This window comes from Heterodontus francisci, chromosome 11, assembly GCF_036365525.1.
Source record: "Heterodontus francisci isolate sHetFra1 chromosome 11, sHetFra1.hap1, whole genome shotgun sequence".
Classification (NCBI taxonomy): domain Eukaryota; kingdom Metazoa; phylum Chordata; class Chondrichthyes; order Heterodontiformes; family Heterodontidae; genus Heterodontus; species Heterodontus francisci.
The window spans coordinates 92,873,998-92,892,061 of record NC_090381.1 but is presented as its reverse complement, the minus strand read 5'-3'; the positions used below and the strand labels follow the sequence as shown (position 1 = coordinate 92,892,061).

The following is an 18,064-nucleotide window of genomic DNA, read 5'->3' as shown; positions in this document are numbered from 1 at the left end:
ACAAGAGTGAATCCAACCATCTTCCCTTGAGATTCAAAGGCATTACCATAACTGAATCCCCCACCATTAACATCCTGGGGGTTAGCATTGATCAGAAACTTAACTAGACCAGCCAGACAAGAGCAATCAGAGGCTGGGAATGCTGTGTCAAGTGACTCCCCAAAGCCTGTCCACCATCTACAAGGCACAAATCAGGAGTGTGATGGAATACTCTCCACTTGCCTGGATGAGTGCGGCTCCAACATTCAAGAGGCTCGACACCATCCAAGACAAAGAAGTTCACTTGATCAGCACCATATCCACCACCTTAAACATTCCCTCCCTCCACCATGGGTGCACAGTGGCATCAGTGTGCACCATCTACAAGATGCACTGCAGCAATTTGCCAAGCCTCGTTTGACAGCACCTTCCAAACCCATGACCTCTACCACCTAGAAGGACAAGGGCAGCAGGCACATGGGAACACCACCACCTGCAATTTCCCCTCCAAGCCACACACCATCCTGACTTGCAACTATATCACTGTTCCTTCACTGTGGGAAAAAGCCTGGAACTCCCTTCCTAACAGCAGTGTGGGTGTACCTACACCCCAAGGACTGCAGCAGTTCAAGAAGGTGGCTCACCATCAACCTTCTCAAGGGCAATTAGGGATGGGCAATAAATGCTGGCCTTGCCAGCGATGCCCATGTCTCAAGAATGAATAATAAAATAAAGGTAGGTACAGCATGAAGCACTGGGGCTTATTTTGACTTTTGGGTGACCGACTATGCAACTAGTGATCCACAGCAACTAGTGATGCACTTCAATGGAATCTTGTTCAATATCAGCAGTGCACACCTGAGTCATTTCTTTTAATGCAAAAAGTGTGTTGGATATAGCTAATCGGAACTAGAATGATGTTACACATTTCTGCTCTGAGCTGGTGACTCCCAGAGCCATCATTCAGTTTTTTTAAAACTCCGTGCTATTTTGTTGCGGAGAAAATGGCTGCAAAGTTTAGCTCCATACCGCCACTGGTGCCACTGCTACGGAAACCTAAGTGACAGCTTCTGGCCACTACTGGCATGGTCCTTGCGGCTTGCCATGCTTGGAAGAACACTAATACGGGCCTGCTGTGCATACACTGGAAGCAGATTGAGCAGACTGTGACATCAGTCAGCGTCAAACTCTGATTTGGCACCTGACCTGCCATTTTTAACCTCGCAGGTCCTGTTAACACCCTCTCTTGAACACTCAGATGAACATGTGTTCAGCTGCATGAAGGACCCTCCCCTCCCCCACCAAACCGCCCACGAGTGCTATTTAAAGGCATCAGCATGGCACTTCCAGGTGAGATGCTTTAGACTTTCTTTTGCAGCGTGAGTGGAAGTACTGTGTTCAATGTTGTTGGAGGAGTTCTGAAAACTTGCTGGAGTCAGAAGGGAGTGGCGCTTTGCCAAGAAGTTTAGAGGACTTTGAAGGCCTGTCAGCACTAATGGCATTAATTGCAGTCCCTCAGAGACATGAAGCACAGGCAGCAGAGAGGGGAAGCTGTGCTCAAAGGGAGGAGGAGGAGGGCTCTGAATAGAAGATCAGACCCTCATAGAGTCTTCAAGGAGCACTTCTGTCTCCACCTCAGCCAGCAGCATTGTCTGACGTTGTTTCACCAAGGAGGTGGTCAATGAACTGTGCCACCTCCTTCAACTGGATCTGCAGCCAGAGAACAGGGCAAGGACGGTGCTGCCCGTGGCTGCTAAGATTATCATTGTCTTTAATTTCTACTCAAATGTCTTCCAGGTGGAGCTGGCGACATTGTCAAAATAGCACAGCCCGCTGTATATCACTGCATTAGGAAGGTAACAGAGGCCATGTATACCAGGAGAGGGCACTTCAGTATCTTCTCTTTAACCAGAGAGAAGCAGGATGAGGAAGCACGTGGCTTTGCCAGGGTGGTGGGATTCCCAATGGTGCAGGAAGCCATCAACTGCACGCACTTGGCTGCTGGTGCCACATTAACGGGGAGATGTACCACAACCGCAAGGGCTACCACTCTCTTAACCTGCAGTTGGTGTGCGACCATGCCCAGAACATCTTGTTGGTGCGTGCCTGCTATCCTGGCAGCAGCCATGACGATTCATCCTATGCCAGTCAGCTGTTCCTACCATATTTGAGTCAGCACGATGAACCTGAGAGAGACTGCCAGGTGACAAGGGCTACCTGCTGTTCTCATGACTCCCTTCTGCATCCAACCATATGTGGACAGTGAAGCTGCAATGAGAGCCTGCTGCCATCAGGAACATCATGGAGCAAACCAACGGCTTTCTGAAACAACGGTTCCGCTGTCTGGACCACTCAGGAGGAGCTGTCCAACACTTGCTGGAGCGTATCTCCAAACTCGTGGTGGCGTGCTGCGCCCTTCACAACCTCGATTTCATGGGGGTGCAGCCCTTGCCACCAGGCCTTCAGCACAGACCTCAGGAGAGAAGGGGAGGAGGAGGAGAGAAAGTGGAGGACAAGGAAGGGAGGAGACACCCGGAACCCTGTCCCTTCAGAAGGGCTGTCCGTGAGTGGCTAACCAGACTCTGGTACCTTAAAATCTCATCCTCACATCACTGCTGTCACACAATTCCCCACATTTCCAATCTTTGGGTACGGACCATCACAGCGTTCTCTTGGTCAAAAGCCTGAAATAAAGACACCACAAAAAAAAATTCCGTACAACTTTATTCAACAGCACTTCCAATAATACATGCAAAACTGAACACCCTTGTGTACTCCTTTAGTGTCTTGTGGGTGCCTTTGCCTAGTCTAGTGCTCCTATGCAGTGATACCCCATCATGGCTGGTGGAAGGCTGCTGACTTTCAGTGAGGGAGAGAACAGTTGGCCCTGAGGGATGACCTCGGGCAGCTGTGGGCTTAGAAGGCCCAGCTTCGGACTACACCCCCTTGGCATGGGCAGCAGCGGTCTGGACTGGCTGGCTGAGTGGCACCAGCAAGGGAATTGGTGGAGTGGCTGTGGTGGGAGGATGAATGCTGTCTTTCTAAGAGAGGACAGCATGTTTGTGCACCATGCAGCCACTGCCACGCCCCCAGGTGGTACCTCACCAGTCCGAGTAATCTGTTGGAGGAAGCTTTCTGGACTGCAGAGAATGCCTACATGTCCCGTTGAGCATTGGAATCGGCAGCCATGATGGCAACAGTCTGAGTCTGCGTGGCAACAAGCTGGGCTTGCATGGAAACAAGCATGAATTTGATGACCTCAGTCTGAGCTCCCACTGCAGCACTGACACACTGGGTGGCTTCTGCCTGTGCTGCAATGGAAGCTGAAACATTGACACCCAGATGCTGCATCATGACTGGGTCTGTTAGTGCTGTCATAGAGGTGGCCATCACTTCCACGCTGGAAAATATAAGCGCTGAGGTCTGAGCGAAGCCCTGAGCCAAGTTGTAGCCACGCTGCTCCTTGACAGTGACAACATGCTCTGTGGCAGGCCTGCTAATGCACCAAGCATGTCTGTGTGCATGCCCTTCAGCCTTCTCCTGTATGGCATCCCATCAAAGTCCTCATCCCTGCAGCAGAACCTATGTGCAGCCTCATCCTCTGGGGAGCTGGCACATGCACTTTCCTTTCCCCCTGGCCTGGCTGCAACCCACCCATGCCCGGTGACTTACCATGTGCTGATCCCTCCTCTATGCTTCCCTCTTATGCACAGGCAATGCCAGTATCTGGGCTGGTGGCTGCGAGTGTCAGATCAGGTGACGGTGCTTCCTCAACAGATGTCAGCTCTTGCTCATGCCCTTCACATTGAGGCTGCACAGGCTGGCTAGGCGGCAGGACTTGGGTATCTGAAAACAGGATTGCAGAAGAGGAAGACTGGGTTGAGGAAGGAGGTTGGGGTGGAAAGCAGGTGGTCACACCATCTGCAGCTTGCATTTCATGCCAGATAGCAGGATGAGAGTGAAGTAGAGTTTGTGAAGGTGCATAAGGTTGTCATGCTGAATGTTCTCGGCAATGCCGAATGCAATGGCCCAATAATGAAGAAAACTGTCTCCTCCGAGTGTCTCCAGCGTGTCTGTCCCCTGCTGGTTCTCTGCTGCTCCCTCCTGTTATGTGTAACCTTGTCCTGCAAGAGGGAAGAATATCAGTAAGTGTGTTGCGATGTGTTTGGGTGATGTAGCAATCATAGCTGAATAGCTGGAAGTATGTGGAAGCTGCGAGATGTGGGTGTGAGGCTGGCAGCGGCGGTAAGTGGATGAGGTGGAGCATCTGAATGTTAGGTATGAGTCCTGATTGCTGATGGGTGAGTGATAGGAGTGTGATGCATTGAGCAGCATGAGAGGTTGGTGGTGTGCTAGGTAGGAGATGTCATTGGAAGATGCATTCACTGACCTTGACCACCTGTGTGAGGACGTTGAACTTTTTCTGGTACAGGTTTTTGGGGTCAGACTCCAGGAATTGACCTCGTTGTCCAGCTGCTCCCTTTCCCTGCACAGGGAATGCCTGGAGGGCTTCCTGTGGAAAGATCATTTCCCCTCCTTTCCACCTCCTGGACTAAGGCCTCCAGTGCCTTATGAGAACCTGGCAGTCCTCACTCTGGCCTGTCACTCTATTGGCAGTATTCTTCCTTCCCACAAACAGTTCCATGAGATGCTGCAGTCTGAATGCACCTCCCTTTTCAGAGGGGCAGGCTGCCTTTAAGAAGTGCAGTCTAGCTGTAACTCGTGCTGACCATGCAGGCACTTGGTCCTCCTGCTGAGCGTGCAGCCCATCAGCAGTGCTTTTCAGTGAAAATGGGGTCCTGTCTCCAGGATTGCTCGGGATTTCAATTGGAAAGCAGCTGAGGATAAATGCTTTTAGATTCTAGTTTATAGTATTCCAAAATTTGAAGTTGGATATTGCAATGGACAACAGATTGTTATATTACCCAAATTCCAACAAGTCCTTTTACTGAACCCTCTTTAACCTCTTCTACTGGTGTAACCCTAAGTTTAGGTTACACAAAGGTAAGTTGAGAAAAATACAAGAAACCACTTGAAGAACTGTTTTGTACCTTTAAGACCTGGAGGACCTGGTGGCCCTTTGTCTGATGGACCTATCTGTCCCTTTTCTCCTGAGGCACCTTGTGAACCATGCCTGCCTGGAGGTCCAGGATTACCTGCAAAGACAACATAAAGTTTTTCATTTCAATCGATCTCAGCACTGAGACGCTTCAGTGCTGCTGAATATTAAAAGCCTCCAATACACACTTCAGTATAAACACTACAGCACTACCGAGTAGCAAAAGCCTTCAATATATATCTCAGCACTGCTCAAAGCTATTGAGATGGACAATCTTACTAATCAGTTTTCCCCAGCATGCAGTGTAGACCCATTAGATTCACAATTATCTGAAGTTTTATACTTACTTCCTCTGCCAGACTTATTTTTATTTGATTTGCATACAGGTGAAAAGGATGCATGAGGTGGGGCAAGTCCCTATTCCTTGTGCTTTTGTGCAGATTGTCTCGTTATTGCTTAAGAAAAGCTTGCCTTAAGAGCTGAGTGTTGGCCTTATTGTCAATTATTTGAGGGGGGCTGTTTTGGACTTAAAATGCGACACTGACTGATCAGATCTGGATGAGAAGCTTCATTCGAGTGTTACATAAATATTTATTTATTTTTTCATGGGATGTGGGTGTCATTGACAGGCCAGCATTTGTTGCCCATCCCTAATTGCCCTTGAACTGAGTGGCTTGCTAGGCCATTTCAGAGGGCAGTTAAGAGTCAACCACATGGCTGTGGGGCTGGAGTCACATGTAGGCCAGACCAGGTAAGGATCGCAGATTTCATTCCCTAAAAGACATTAGTGAACCAAGTGAGTTTTTGCAACATGGCACCATTACCGAGACTAGCTTTCAATTCCAGATTTTTAAAAAATTTATTAATTGAATTTAAATTCCACCAGCTGCCACGGTGGGATTTGAACTCATGCCCCAGAGCATTAGGCTGGATCTCTGGATTACTAGTCCAGCAACATTAACTCTATGCCACCATTTCCCTCAAGTGAAAGCATAATGTTTTCCATTAATAAGTTGGTCAAAGAAAGTATTAGAGAAGTGCCCTCACCTCTGATGACATAGCACTCTCTTACTACTGCACAGAATTGTAGTCTAGAATAGGTGCTCAAGTCTTGGATTGTCATTGAACCCACAACCATCTATCTGAGAATGGAGAGTGCAATGACAAATAAAAGTTTTTATACACTCAGTAGTTCTAAGTTTAGTACTCAGTAATCCAAATGTAAATCATTGGAGTGAACAGTGCAGTTCCAGAATATGCTGATGCTACAGGTGGAATTATAATGTCTGCATTTTATGCAATGATTTTCTAATCTCAGCTATGCTTTTGTGAGTAAGGGCAGGATTTTGGGTCGGGACCCCAACATCAGGGTCAAATGGGGGTCACAACCCGACACCATGTGGGAAACAGTCACCTGGCAGTGATTTTCCTCGAATTGGCCAATTAGTGACCAAAGGGGGGGCTCGCCATCCAATTAAGGATGGTGGGTGGGTCCACGAAGCTGGAGGGCCAATAGCAGGACCCTAGCACTGAAGAAGCAGCAGCCTGCCTTTTCAGGTAAGAGAAAGAGAGGACACCTTCACCTTGAGGCGCCCTCTCTCCAACTTCTATAAGTTTTACATTTAAAATGGAAACAGCAATCGGGATGCCATTACAAAAGCAGCTATGGCCAGGCAGGCAGGGAGGGCCTCAAAGCCGTGGCCCATGGGGGTCTGCCGCCCAGAAGCTGCCTCCAGGCAACTGGCCTAGTCCCCGACACCACGAGGGGGGGGGGGCCTCTGATAATAGGCCTTAATTGGCCTTTAATTTGCCCTTAATTGGCTACCCGCCACGGGGTTGGGTAGCCCTGTTGACCCCTCTCCCGCCTCTGGGAAATTGGCCTGGTGCGGGATGATGCAGGCAAACTTGTACACTGACTGTGCCCACCCACCTCTGTACTCACCCCTATCGGGGGTGAAAATCCTGCCCTCTGTGTCAAACTATTATCAAGAGTTAACAAAAGAGAAGGGAGAGGAGGGGGAAACAATGAAAGAACAAATTTTCCTGTGCTCAGTTTTGGTTCATCTACTTCTGACAAGTGTGCGCTCTCAGACTCACCCGTGCACGAGAGAAAGAGGCAGCCAGGGTACTGTTTGTACAAAATTCTTTTATTTTCGAAACTGCCTGTGCATGGCAGTGCTCTGAAAGCACTTGCCCAGCCCCTATTTTGTATTTGGCCTGAGATCCTCTCTGACTTTCACAACATTGGATGTGTCTAGCATTGGAAGAGTGCAAATGATTAACAGGTTGGAGGCTATGTTTTCCTCATTATCCTTTGATTTACTTCCAATGCACCCAAATATGGAAAGGCGCATTTCGCACAGTCAGGATTGCCCTCAAAAAAATCTGGGGCAGGGAGAGGATGCATTCCTGTGCACATTTTTGGTTCCATGTGGCCTTGGGAAACCAGCAGGACAGGACCAGATATCCTAGGCCACTATCCATAGATAACAGCAGAGAATCTTAAAAAGACTGAGGCCATAGAGTTGTTTTCAAAAATAAGGTGAATAATGACTCCAGTGTGGCAAACAGTAAATAGCAATGGGCTGAATGACTTCCTCTGTACAATAATTTTTATGGTAACTAGCTTGGGTTTCTTAATGTAATATTCGCTTATTACGGATTTTGTCCAAGCAAAAGGATCTGTACTTACCTTGGAAGCCTGGCCGTCCGCAATCTCCCATTTCACCACGTTGCCCTGCTGGTCCTGGGATTGGGACGCCATCATTCCTATCTCCTTTTGCACCTAGAGCAGAGACCACCAGTAAGAGAGTTAAACAATACTGTGGACGGAGCTGTAAACGAACATCTTGTGCCAAATCCAGAACTCCATTTCGTATCATCGCAATAGCCAGAGAAAGACCAGAGGAAGGTCAGAAAATGTGTTCTTTCAATTTTAATTTGTTACTTAGCTACTTTAAATTGTTAGCGCTGTCACACAAATGATTTGTAAGGTTATATTTTGTGTTAAATAAGATGAACTGAAACAAAAAAAAATTAATCAGGTCTATGATCTTACCTGTAATACCCACCACTGAATATACTCAGTAGATCAGTAATGCTGTGATAATTTTTAGCAAGTGAAAATTTTCAAACCTCGCTACAATTCCAAACTGTCATACGAACCTGGGACACCATCGACCCCTGGCAATCCAGGTACTCCATGATTTCCTTTGGGTCCTTGTGCACCTGGAGGTCCAAACCCAGGTGGTCCGGGGGGGCCCATGGGTCCTGGGACACCAGAGTTTCCAGCAGGACCTCTTGGACCTATGTTACCTTTTGGTGAAAATGTCTGTAAATAAAAGTTTTTGTAAAATCAGCACTCAATACAGCTCACATTTAAATAATGTAAGGAATGAAGAAGTATTGCGAATTTAGGTTTAAAAACCACTTTGCAATGATATATGAACATTTATAGATGTTCCTTTATTTAGGTGTCAAATTGGTCTGATTTTCATCTTTTAAAGTTTATTATTCATTCTTGGGATTTGGGCTTTGCTGGAAAAGCCAGCATTTATTGCCCAACCCTATTTATTGCCCTGCTGTTGAGAAGGTGCTGGTGTGCCTTCTTCCTGAACCACTGCAGTCTGTCTAGTGAATATGAATAACAACCTGCTGTTAGGGAGGAAGTCCCAGGATGTTGACCAAGTGACGATGAAGGGAGATATATTTCCAAGTCAAGATGATGTGTGATTTGGAAGGGAACTTGCAGGTGGTGCTGTTACTATGTGCCTGCTGCCCTTGCTTTTCTTAGTGGTGGAGATTGTAGGCTTAGGAGGTGCTGCTGAAGATGTCTTATGCTGAATGTGTACAATTTTTGGGGGTCCAGGGACAAGATCTTCATTTAAACATTCAAATGTAGGCAGGGTAGTCTGGCATGCAATTTCCTGGCATTTGAGCATGTAGGACACTCCATGTTCATCTTGGGTAATCATCCAGGATCGCTAAGGAATTCGTAGTTATATGAAAATTAATTTAAAGGTCATAGTAATAGAAATGTTTGTGTTTATAAATCATACCTGGATCTATTTTATCTTTTTGTTCTGCTTACCCTTTCCCCTTTCCTATCCTGAGTGGTGTGAAACAGGGCTGTGTTCTCGCACCTACACTGTTTGGGATCTTCCACATGCGTTCAAGTCCTCAGAAGAAGGAATTTTCCTCCACACAAGATCAGATGGCAGGTTGTTCAACCATGCCCGTCTAAGAGTAAAGACCAAAGTACGGAAAGTCCTCATCAAGGAACTCCTCTTTGCTGACAATGCTGCATTAACATCCCACACTGAAGAGTGTCTGCAGAGACTTATCAACAGGATTGCGGCTGCCTGCAACGAATTTGGCCTAACCACCAGCCTCAAGAAAACGAACATCATGGGACAGGACGTCAGAAATGCTCCATCCATCAATATCGGCGACCACGCTCTGGAAGTGGTTCAAGGGTTCACCTACCTAGGCTCAACTATCACCAGTAACCTGTCTCTTGATGCAGAAATCAACAAGTGCATGGGAAAGTGCATGGAACACAAAAGTCTGAGTGTATCAAGCCTGTGTCCTCAGTACCTTGCTCTACGGCAGTGAGGCCTGGACAACGTATGTCAGCCAAGTGCGACGTCTCAATGCATACCATCTTCGCTGCCTCTGGAGAATCCTTGGCATCAGGTGGCAGGACCGTATCTCCAACGCAGAAGTCCTTGAGGCGGCCAACATCTCCAGCATATACACCCTACTAAGCCAACGGCACTTGAGATGGCTTGGCCATGTGAGCCGCATGGAAGATGGCAGGATCCTCAAGGACACATTGTACAGCGAGCTCGTCACTGGTATCAGACCCATCGGCTGTCCATGTCTCCGCTTTAAAGATGTCTGCAAACGCGACATGAAGTCCTGTGACATTGATCACAAGTTGTGGGAGGCAGTTGCCAGTGATCGCCAGAGCTGGCAGACAGCCATAAAGGTGGGGCTAAAGTGTGGCGAGTCGAAGAGACTTAGCAGTTGGCAGGAAAAAAAACAGAAGCGCAAGGGGAGAGCCAACTGTGTAACAGCCCCGACAACCAATTTTATCTGCAGCACCTGTGGAAGAGTCTGTCACTATAGAATTGGCCTTTATAGCCACTCCAGGCACTGCTTCACAAATCACTGACCACCTCCAGGCGCTTACCTATTGTCTCTCAAGACAAGGAGGCCAAAGAACAGTGCTGAAAATTTGTGCCAGTTGTGATGTGGATGAATTTTGTCCTCCATCAGCACCATTACTCCCACCAACCAGATCCTCAATTTCACATTTTTGGGTGAACAGGAGGGGAACTAACAGAGGGAACCCAGATAGGTCAGTCTGCAGAAAAGATGCTCTGTGCCCACCCACACAGATCTATATCTTTGCTTTGGCAGATGACCACTGCTCTTATTGCTGAAGAAGGCTGTGACTACAGACCTGATGGCACAGGTACTTAATATGAATGCGTCACTAAACTGTAATGCTCGCTGCTTTTTCCGAAATCCCTCAATTACAGTATGTTATGCTTTTAGTGGTAGTGCATGAAAGATGACAGCCAGCAGAGATGGATTGACGACACTTGCCAAGAAGATACCAATCATTGCAAAAACACAATTGCACCTACTTACAATGAACATGTGGAACTGCCTTCAAATGGTTGGGGTCAGCAGAGAGCCAAATGCAGACCCTGGCCATTTGCCACAAGGACACACAGTAACATAGAAAATAGGAGCAGGAGTAGGCCATTCGGCCCTTCGAGCCTGATCCGCCATTTATTATGATCATGGCTGATCATCCAACTCAGTAACCTGTTCCTGCTTTCGCCCCATACCCTTTGATCCCTTTAGACCCAAGAGCTATAACTATCTCCTTCTTGAAAACTTACAATGTTTTGGCCTCGACTGCTTTCTGTGGTAGCGAATTCCACTGGCTCACCACTCTCTGGGTGAAGAAATTTCTCCTCATCTCAATCCTGAAACGTTTATCCCGTATCCTTAGACTATGACACCCTGGTTCTGGACTCCCCCACCATCGGGAACATCCTTCCTGCATCTCCCCTGTTAAATCCTGTTAGAATCTTATAGGTTTCTATAAGATCTCCCTCACTCTTCTGAACTCCAGCGAATATAATCCTAACCGACTCAATCTCTCCTCATACGTCAGTCCCGCCATCCCAGGAATCAGTCTGGTAAACCTTCGCTGCACTCCCTCTAGAGCAAGAACATCCTTCCTCAGATAAGGAGATCAAAACTGCACACAATATTCCAGGTGTGGCCTCACTAAGGCCCTGTATAATTGCAGCAAGACATCCCTGCTCCTGTACTCGAATCTCTCACTATGAAGGCCAACATGCCATTTGCCTTTTTTACCGCCTGTTGCACCTGCATGCTTACCTTGAGCGACTGGTGTACGAGAACATCCAGGTCTCACTGCATATTCCCCTTTCTCAGTTTATAGCCGTTCAGATAATAATCTGCCTTCCTGTTTTTGCTACCAAAGTGGATAATCTCACATTTGTCCACATTATACTGCATCTGCCATGCATTAGCCCACTCACTCAACTTGTCCAAATCACCTTGAAGCCTCTCAGCATCCTCCTCACAACTCACCCTCCCACCCAGTTTTGTGTCAGCTGCAACTTTGGAGATATTACATTTAGTTCCCTCATCTAAATCATTAATATATATTGTGAATAGCTGAGGTCCAAGCATCGATCCCTGCAGTACCCCACCAGTCAAAGCCTGTCATTCGGAAAAAGACCCTTTTATTCCTACTCTTTGTTTCCTGTCTGCCAACCAATTTTCTATCCATCGTAATACATTACCCCCAATCCCATGCGCTTTAATTTTACACGCTAATCTCTTATGTGGGACTTTGTCAAAAGCCTTCTGAAGGTCCAGGCAAACCACATCCACTGGCTCCCCCTCATCAACTCTACTAGTTACGTCCTCGAAGAATTCTAGTAGATTTGTCAAGCATGATTTCCCTTTCGTAAATCCATGCTGACTCTGCCCGATTCTACCACTGTTCTCGAAGTGCTCTGCTATAAAATATTTGATAATGTACTCTAGGATTTTCCCCACTACTGATGTCAAGCTGACTGGTCTATAATTCCCTGCTTTCTCTCTACCGTCCTTTTTAAATAGTGGGGTTACATTAGCTACCCTCCAATCTGTAGGAACTGTTCCAGAGTTTATAGAATCTTGGATGACCACCAATGCATCCACTATTTCTAGGGCCACTTCCTTAAGTACTCTGGGACGCAGACCATCAGGCCCTGGGGATTTATCGGCCTTCAATCCCATCAATTTCCCCAACACCATTTCTCTACTAATACTGATTTCTTTCAGTTCCTCTCTCTCACTAAGCCCTGTGTTTCCCGACATTTCTGGTATGATATTTATGTCTTCATTTGTGAAGATAGAACCAAAGTATGCATTCAGTTGGTCAACCATTTCTTTGTTCCCCATAATAAATTCCCCTGTTTCTGACTGCACGGGACCTACATTTGTCTTCACCAATCTTTCTCTCTTCACATACCTATACAAACTTTTACAGTCTGTTTTTATGTTCCCTGCAAGCTTGCTCTCGTACTCTATTTTCCCCTTCTTAATCAATCCCTTGGTCCTCCTTTACTGAATTCTAAACTGCTCCCAAACCTCAGGTCTGGTGTTTTTTCTGGCAAATTTACATGCCTCTTGGATCTAATACTATCTCTAATTTCCCTTGTAAGCCATGGTTTGGCTACCTTTCCCATTTTACTTTTGCGCCAGACAGGGACAAACAATTGTTGCAGTTTATCCATGCACTCTTTAAATGTTTGCCATTGCCTATCCACCGTTATCCCTTTAAGTAACATTTCCCAATCCGTCATAGCCAACTCGCGCCTCATACCTTCGTAGTTTCCTTTACTAAGATTCAGGACCCGAGTCTCAGAATCAACTACGTCACTCTCCACCTTCTGCTAATATGCGTCATAGGGCTGACACAGTTAGTGACAGCTGTGGCTTAAAGCCTGGCTTCACCTCCTTCCAGGCATACTGCATTGTTAACCTACGGAGATGGCTATGTGAAGTGGCAAAGGGGATCACCACCATCTCGTGCAGCACTACCTCCACTTCAGCCACCATCAAAAAGGAGGTTGAGTACTGGCTTTCTCTGTTACTTGCCCACAGTCTTATACAATCGTACTAAGTTTTTTATTCCTTCATTTTTGCCTATTTCTTCTTTGCTCATTTGGGAAATGTTAATGTTTTGAAATTTCACTTGAGCCTTTGGTGTTTTCTTACGTAGCATAGTGGTGCCTCATCAGACCCCTTTCCTATCCTGAGTGGCGTGAAACAGGGCTGTATTCTCGCACCTACACTGTTTGGGATCTTCTACTCCCTGCTGCTCTCACATGCGTTCAAGTCTTCAGAAGAAGGAATTTTCCTCCACACAGGATCAGATGGCAGGTTGTTCAACCTTGCCCCTCTAAGAGCGAAGTCCAAAGTACAGAAAATCCTCATCAGGGAACTTCTCTTTGCTGACGATGCTGCATTAACATCCCACACTGAAGAGTGTCTGCAGAGACTCATCAACAGGATTGCGGCTGCCTGCAACAAATTTGGCCTGACCATCAGCCTCAAGAAAATGAACATCATGGGACAGGACATCAGAAATGCTCCATCCATCAAGATCGGCGACCACGCTCTGGAAGTGGTTCAAGAGTTCACCTACCTAGGCTCAACAATCACCAGTAACCTGTCTCTCGATGCAGAAATCAACAAGCGCATGGGAAAGGCATCCGCTGCTATGTCCAGACTGGCGAAGAGGGTGTGGGAAAATGGCACACTAACACGGAAAACAAAAGTCTGAGTGTATCAAGCCTGTGTCCTCAGTACCTTGCTCTACGGCAGCGAGGCCTGGACAATGTATGTCAGCCAAGAGCGACGTCTCAATTCATTCCATCTTCGCTGCCTCTGGAGAATCCTTGGCATCAGGTGGCAGGACCGTATCTCCAGCACAGAATTCCTCGAAGCGGCCAATATCCCCAGCATATACACCCTACTGAGCCAGCGGTGCTGGAGATAGCTTGGCCATGTGAACCGCATGGAAGATGGCAGGATCCCCAAGGACACATTGTACAGCGAGCTCGTCACTGGTATCAGACCCACCGGCCGTCCATGTCTCCGCTTTAAAGATGTCTGCAAATGCGACATGAAGTCCTGTGAGATTGATCACATGTCGTGGGAGTCAGTTGCCAGTGATCGCCAGAGCTGGCAGACAGCCATAAAGGCGGGGCTAAAGTGTGGCGAGTCGAAGAGACTTAGCAGTTGGCAGGAAAAAAAACAGAAGCGCAAGGGGAGAGCCAACTGTGTAACAGCCCCGACAACCAATTTTATCTGCAGCGCCTGTGGAAGAGTCTGTCACTCTAGAATTGGCCTTCATAGCCACTCCAGGTGCTGCTTCACAAACCACTGACCACCTCCAGGTGCTTACCCATTGTCTCCCGAGACAATTTGTGGCCTGGCACCGGAAAATAAATGACCACAAAGGTTGTAACAGTGGTGTAAATACCCAGCAGGTTCACAAATGTCTTTTAGGAAAGGTATCCTGCCACCCCTACCTGGTCTGGCCTACCAATGATTCCAGACCCAAACTAGTGGTAGATACTTAATGCTCTCTGAAGTGGCCAATCAAGTCACTCTAATGTACTCAAGAGGGTGGCCCACCACATACCTCTTAACTCAACTAGAGATGGTAATGAAAGTGGTCTTGCCAGCCTTGCCCACATCCTGAGAACAAAGAAAACATTTCCATTGTTGGACAGTCCAGTCAGCTAGTCTCTGTAGTGTTCTGTGTAGTTAGGGACATGCAGCACATTGGATTTCCCCACCTGTTCAGCCATACATTCTGCACCACATTAGGTATCAGTCTTGCCTCAATATCACTCTCACTTCTGAGTCAGAAGAATGCGTGTTCAAATGCACTCCAGAGACTTGAACACATAATCTTACCTGGCATTTATTCTCAGATGTCTTTCTTCAGAAAATCGGGTGAGCTGTAAAACATTTTTAACCCGGCTATGGAAGTTAAAATGGCAACCGCTTGCCCTCATCGTTTCCAGTAAACTTTTCCAGACCCTTTGCTACTTTTTTTACTCGTATGCAATGAAAGTGAGTAAAAGAAATAATTCATTGAATCTTCAGTAATAAAAATGGAGTAGATATTCAGAGCTTTAATAATTTTACTGGCCTATTGTTGCTGGGCAGATTATTGGGGGCTGATTTTGATTATCACTGCTGGGCCAGAATGAGGGACTGTGATAAATAATTGCAGAGCAGCATTTATCATGACTTTCTCACTGCTGCTCCAGCTTTTGCTATTCAAAATGGACCTCAAGTTTATGGAGGGTAGAAGATGGGAGGCTGGCCAGGAGTGCATTAGAATAGACAAGTCTGGAGGTAACCAAGGCATGGATGGGGGTTTCAGCAACAGATGAGCTCAGCTGGAGGTGGAATCAGATGATGTTACCGAGTTGGAAATAGGCAGCCTTTGTGATGGCATGGATATGTGGTTGGAAGCTCAGCTTGGGACCAAATATGACACCGAGGTTGCGAACAGTCTGGGTTCAGCCTCAGACAGTTGGCAGGGAGAGGGATGGAGCTGCTGGCTAGGGAGCGGAGTTTGTGGGGGGACCGAAAAGTGGGGATCAAACATAATTGCTTGTGTCTTACCAATATTAAGCTGGAAGAAATATCTGCTCATCCAGTACAGGATGTCCGATAAGCAATCTGATAATTTAGAGATGGTGAAGGGGTCGAGAGAGGGGATGATGAGGTAGAGCTGGGTGTCGTCTGCGTACATGTGGAAACTGATGCTGTGTTTATGGATGATGTTGCTGAGGAACTGCATGTAGATGAGAAATAGAAGGGGCTCAAAGATAGATCCTTGGGGACAACAGAGGTAATTGTGCGGGAGCAGAAACAGAAGCCATTGCAGGTGATTCTCTGCTTGCAACGGGACAAACATGGAACCAGGTGAGAGCAGTCCCACCCAGCTGGAAGATGATGGAGAGGCGTTGGAGGAGGATGGTGTGGTCAACTGTGTCAAAGGCTGCAGACAGGTCAAGAAGGGAAAGTTTACCTTTGTTATGTCACACGACCTTGTTAAGCTCTGTTTTGGTACTGTGGCTGGGCGGAAACCTGGCAGGAGCAATTCAAACATGGAGTTCTGCGAAAGATGGGCATGGATTTGGGAGGCAACTGCACATTCAAAAACTATGGAGAGGAAAGGGAGGCAAGTGATGGACTAGTACTTTGTAAGGGCGGAGTGGGACATTACCCGAGAAGGGAGAACCAATAACAATATTGTCTAACATGGGGACCAGAAAGGGAAGGTGAGTGGTCAGCAGTTAATTGGGAATAGGGTCGAGGGAGCAGGAGGTGGTTCCCATGGACAAGATGAGCTTGGAGAGGACATGAGGGGAGATAGGAGAGAAACTAGAGAGTTATGCGAGTTCAGGGCTAGGGCAGGAGGGAATCTTAGAGGAAGTTTGGCCTGGTCGGTTAGTGGAAGGGAGGGAATCAGCAGCGGCAGTTGATTGGTGGTCTCAATCTTAATGACAAAGAAGTTCATGAGCTCCTTGCACTTGTTGTTGGAGGTAAGAGTGGAGGATATTTAGAGAATGCTAATGTTGAGTCAAAGCTAACACATTAAGAACAAATAACAGGATAAAAGTACTGACGGGGTCACCCTTAATTCCTCGGGGTCCTTGAGGGCCTGGTTGTCCAGGTATTCCATCAGTTCCTATCTTTCCTGTATTCCCTTGGAAACCCAGATCACCTTTGTTTCCTTTTTCACCTTGGTTACCCCCGATCCCTGGATCACCTGTCAGTCCTGGTGGTCCTTCAACACCAGGATAGCCTCGAGGACCCTAAAAGTTGATGATCAGAAAATAGAATCAGCAATGTAAAACTAGAAAAAGTAGGGAATTTCAAACAATGAAATAATGACACTATTTTTAAAAATTCTGGAAACTCGCTGTTAGGAAAATAAAGCGTAAGCCTTCCCTTTGGTTTTCATTGCTAGAATTTTGTAGCTTTACTCTTTAATCTGAATTTTATGATTGGATAGTGTACTGAGTTGAAGAGTTCATGAGAAAGGAAGAAAGACTTGCATCTATAAGCGCATTTTACTACCGGACATCCCAAAGTACTTTTGAAGTGTAGTCGCTTTTGTAATGTAGGAAACGCAGCAGTCAATTTGCGCACAGCTCCTACAAACAGCAATGTAATAATGTTTTTGTGATGTTGATTGACAGATAAAGATTGGTCAGGACACCAGGGATAACTGTACTGCTCTTCTTCAAATAATGCCATGGGATCTTTGTCATCCTATAAGTACAGATAGGACCTTGGTTTAACATCTCATTTTAAAGACAGTACAGCACTCCCTCAGTATTGCACTAGATTGTCAGCCTTGATTTTAGGGCTCACGTCCTGGTGTAGGCTTTGAACCCACAACCTTCTTACTCAGAGACAAGTGTGCTACCAACAGAGCCAGGGCTGACACAGCAAAAAGAACAAACCTGAGATCCTAGTCGCAACATTATCAGCTGAAGAACCCACTGGTGGGCTGGGGGTGCAGAGATTAACATGAAGTTGGCGACAAAAATATTCTAATTAGCAGTTTCAACAAAGCAATGCCAAAGAAATCAAGAATTTGCAAAATTTGATCTTAGTAATTTTGCAGCTTTTACTTTAAAATTAACACTAGACACTTAGATGGTTTAGCTTTCCACTGGGTACTACAAGTTCTGCTTTTTGTCTCATATGTACTTTAGTCACTGATAATTGTGACTTCCAGAGCAAATCATTTTCCTGACTGAGACCACACTGATAGCAATGGGAGAGAATAGGGGGAAAGAATAAATGAACAGTTATCTGTAGCGCCCTTTAATGCACCTCCAATCTGCTGGCTACACAATGGTATGAGCAGAGAGCTGGGAGCAA

The 18,064-nt window shown here is 46.6% G+C and overlaps 1 protein-coding gene across 7 annotated transcripts in view; it reads right to left on the bottom strand.

Moving 5' to 3' along the window:
- The window catches only part of LOC137375383 (collagen alpha-5(IV) chain-like), a 228,792-nt gene that overhangs the window by 72,079 nt on the left and 138,649 nt on the right, over positions 1 to 18,064 (bottom strand). For all 7 annotated transcript variants that reach the window (XM_068042500.1, XM_068042501.1, XM_068042505.1 and 4 more), the window contains exons 25-28: positions 16,798 to 16,986; positions 8,204 to 8,369; positions 7,731 to 7,823; positions 5,031 to 5,135 (exon numbers count right to left, since the gene is read on the bottom strand). In XM_068042500.1, coding sequence (XP_067898601.1) covers positions 5,031 to 5,135; positions 7,731 to 7,823; positions 8,204 to 8,369; positions 16,798 to 16,986 — 553 coding nt within the window. The remainder of the gene's footprint in view (positions 1 to 5,030; positions 5,136 to 7,730; positions 7,824 to 8,203; positions 8,370 to 16,797; positions 16,987 to 18,064) is intronic.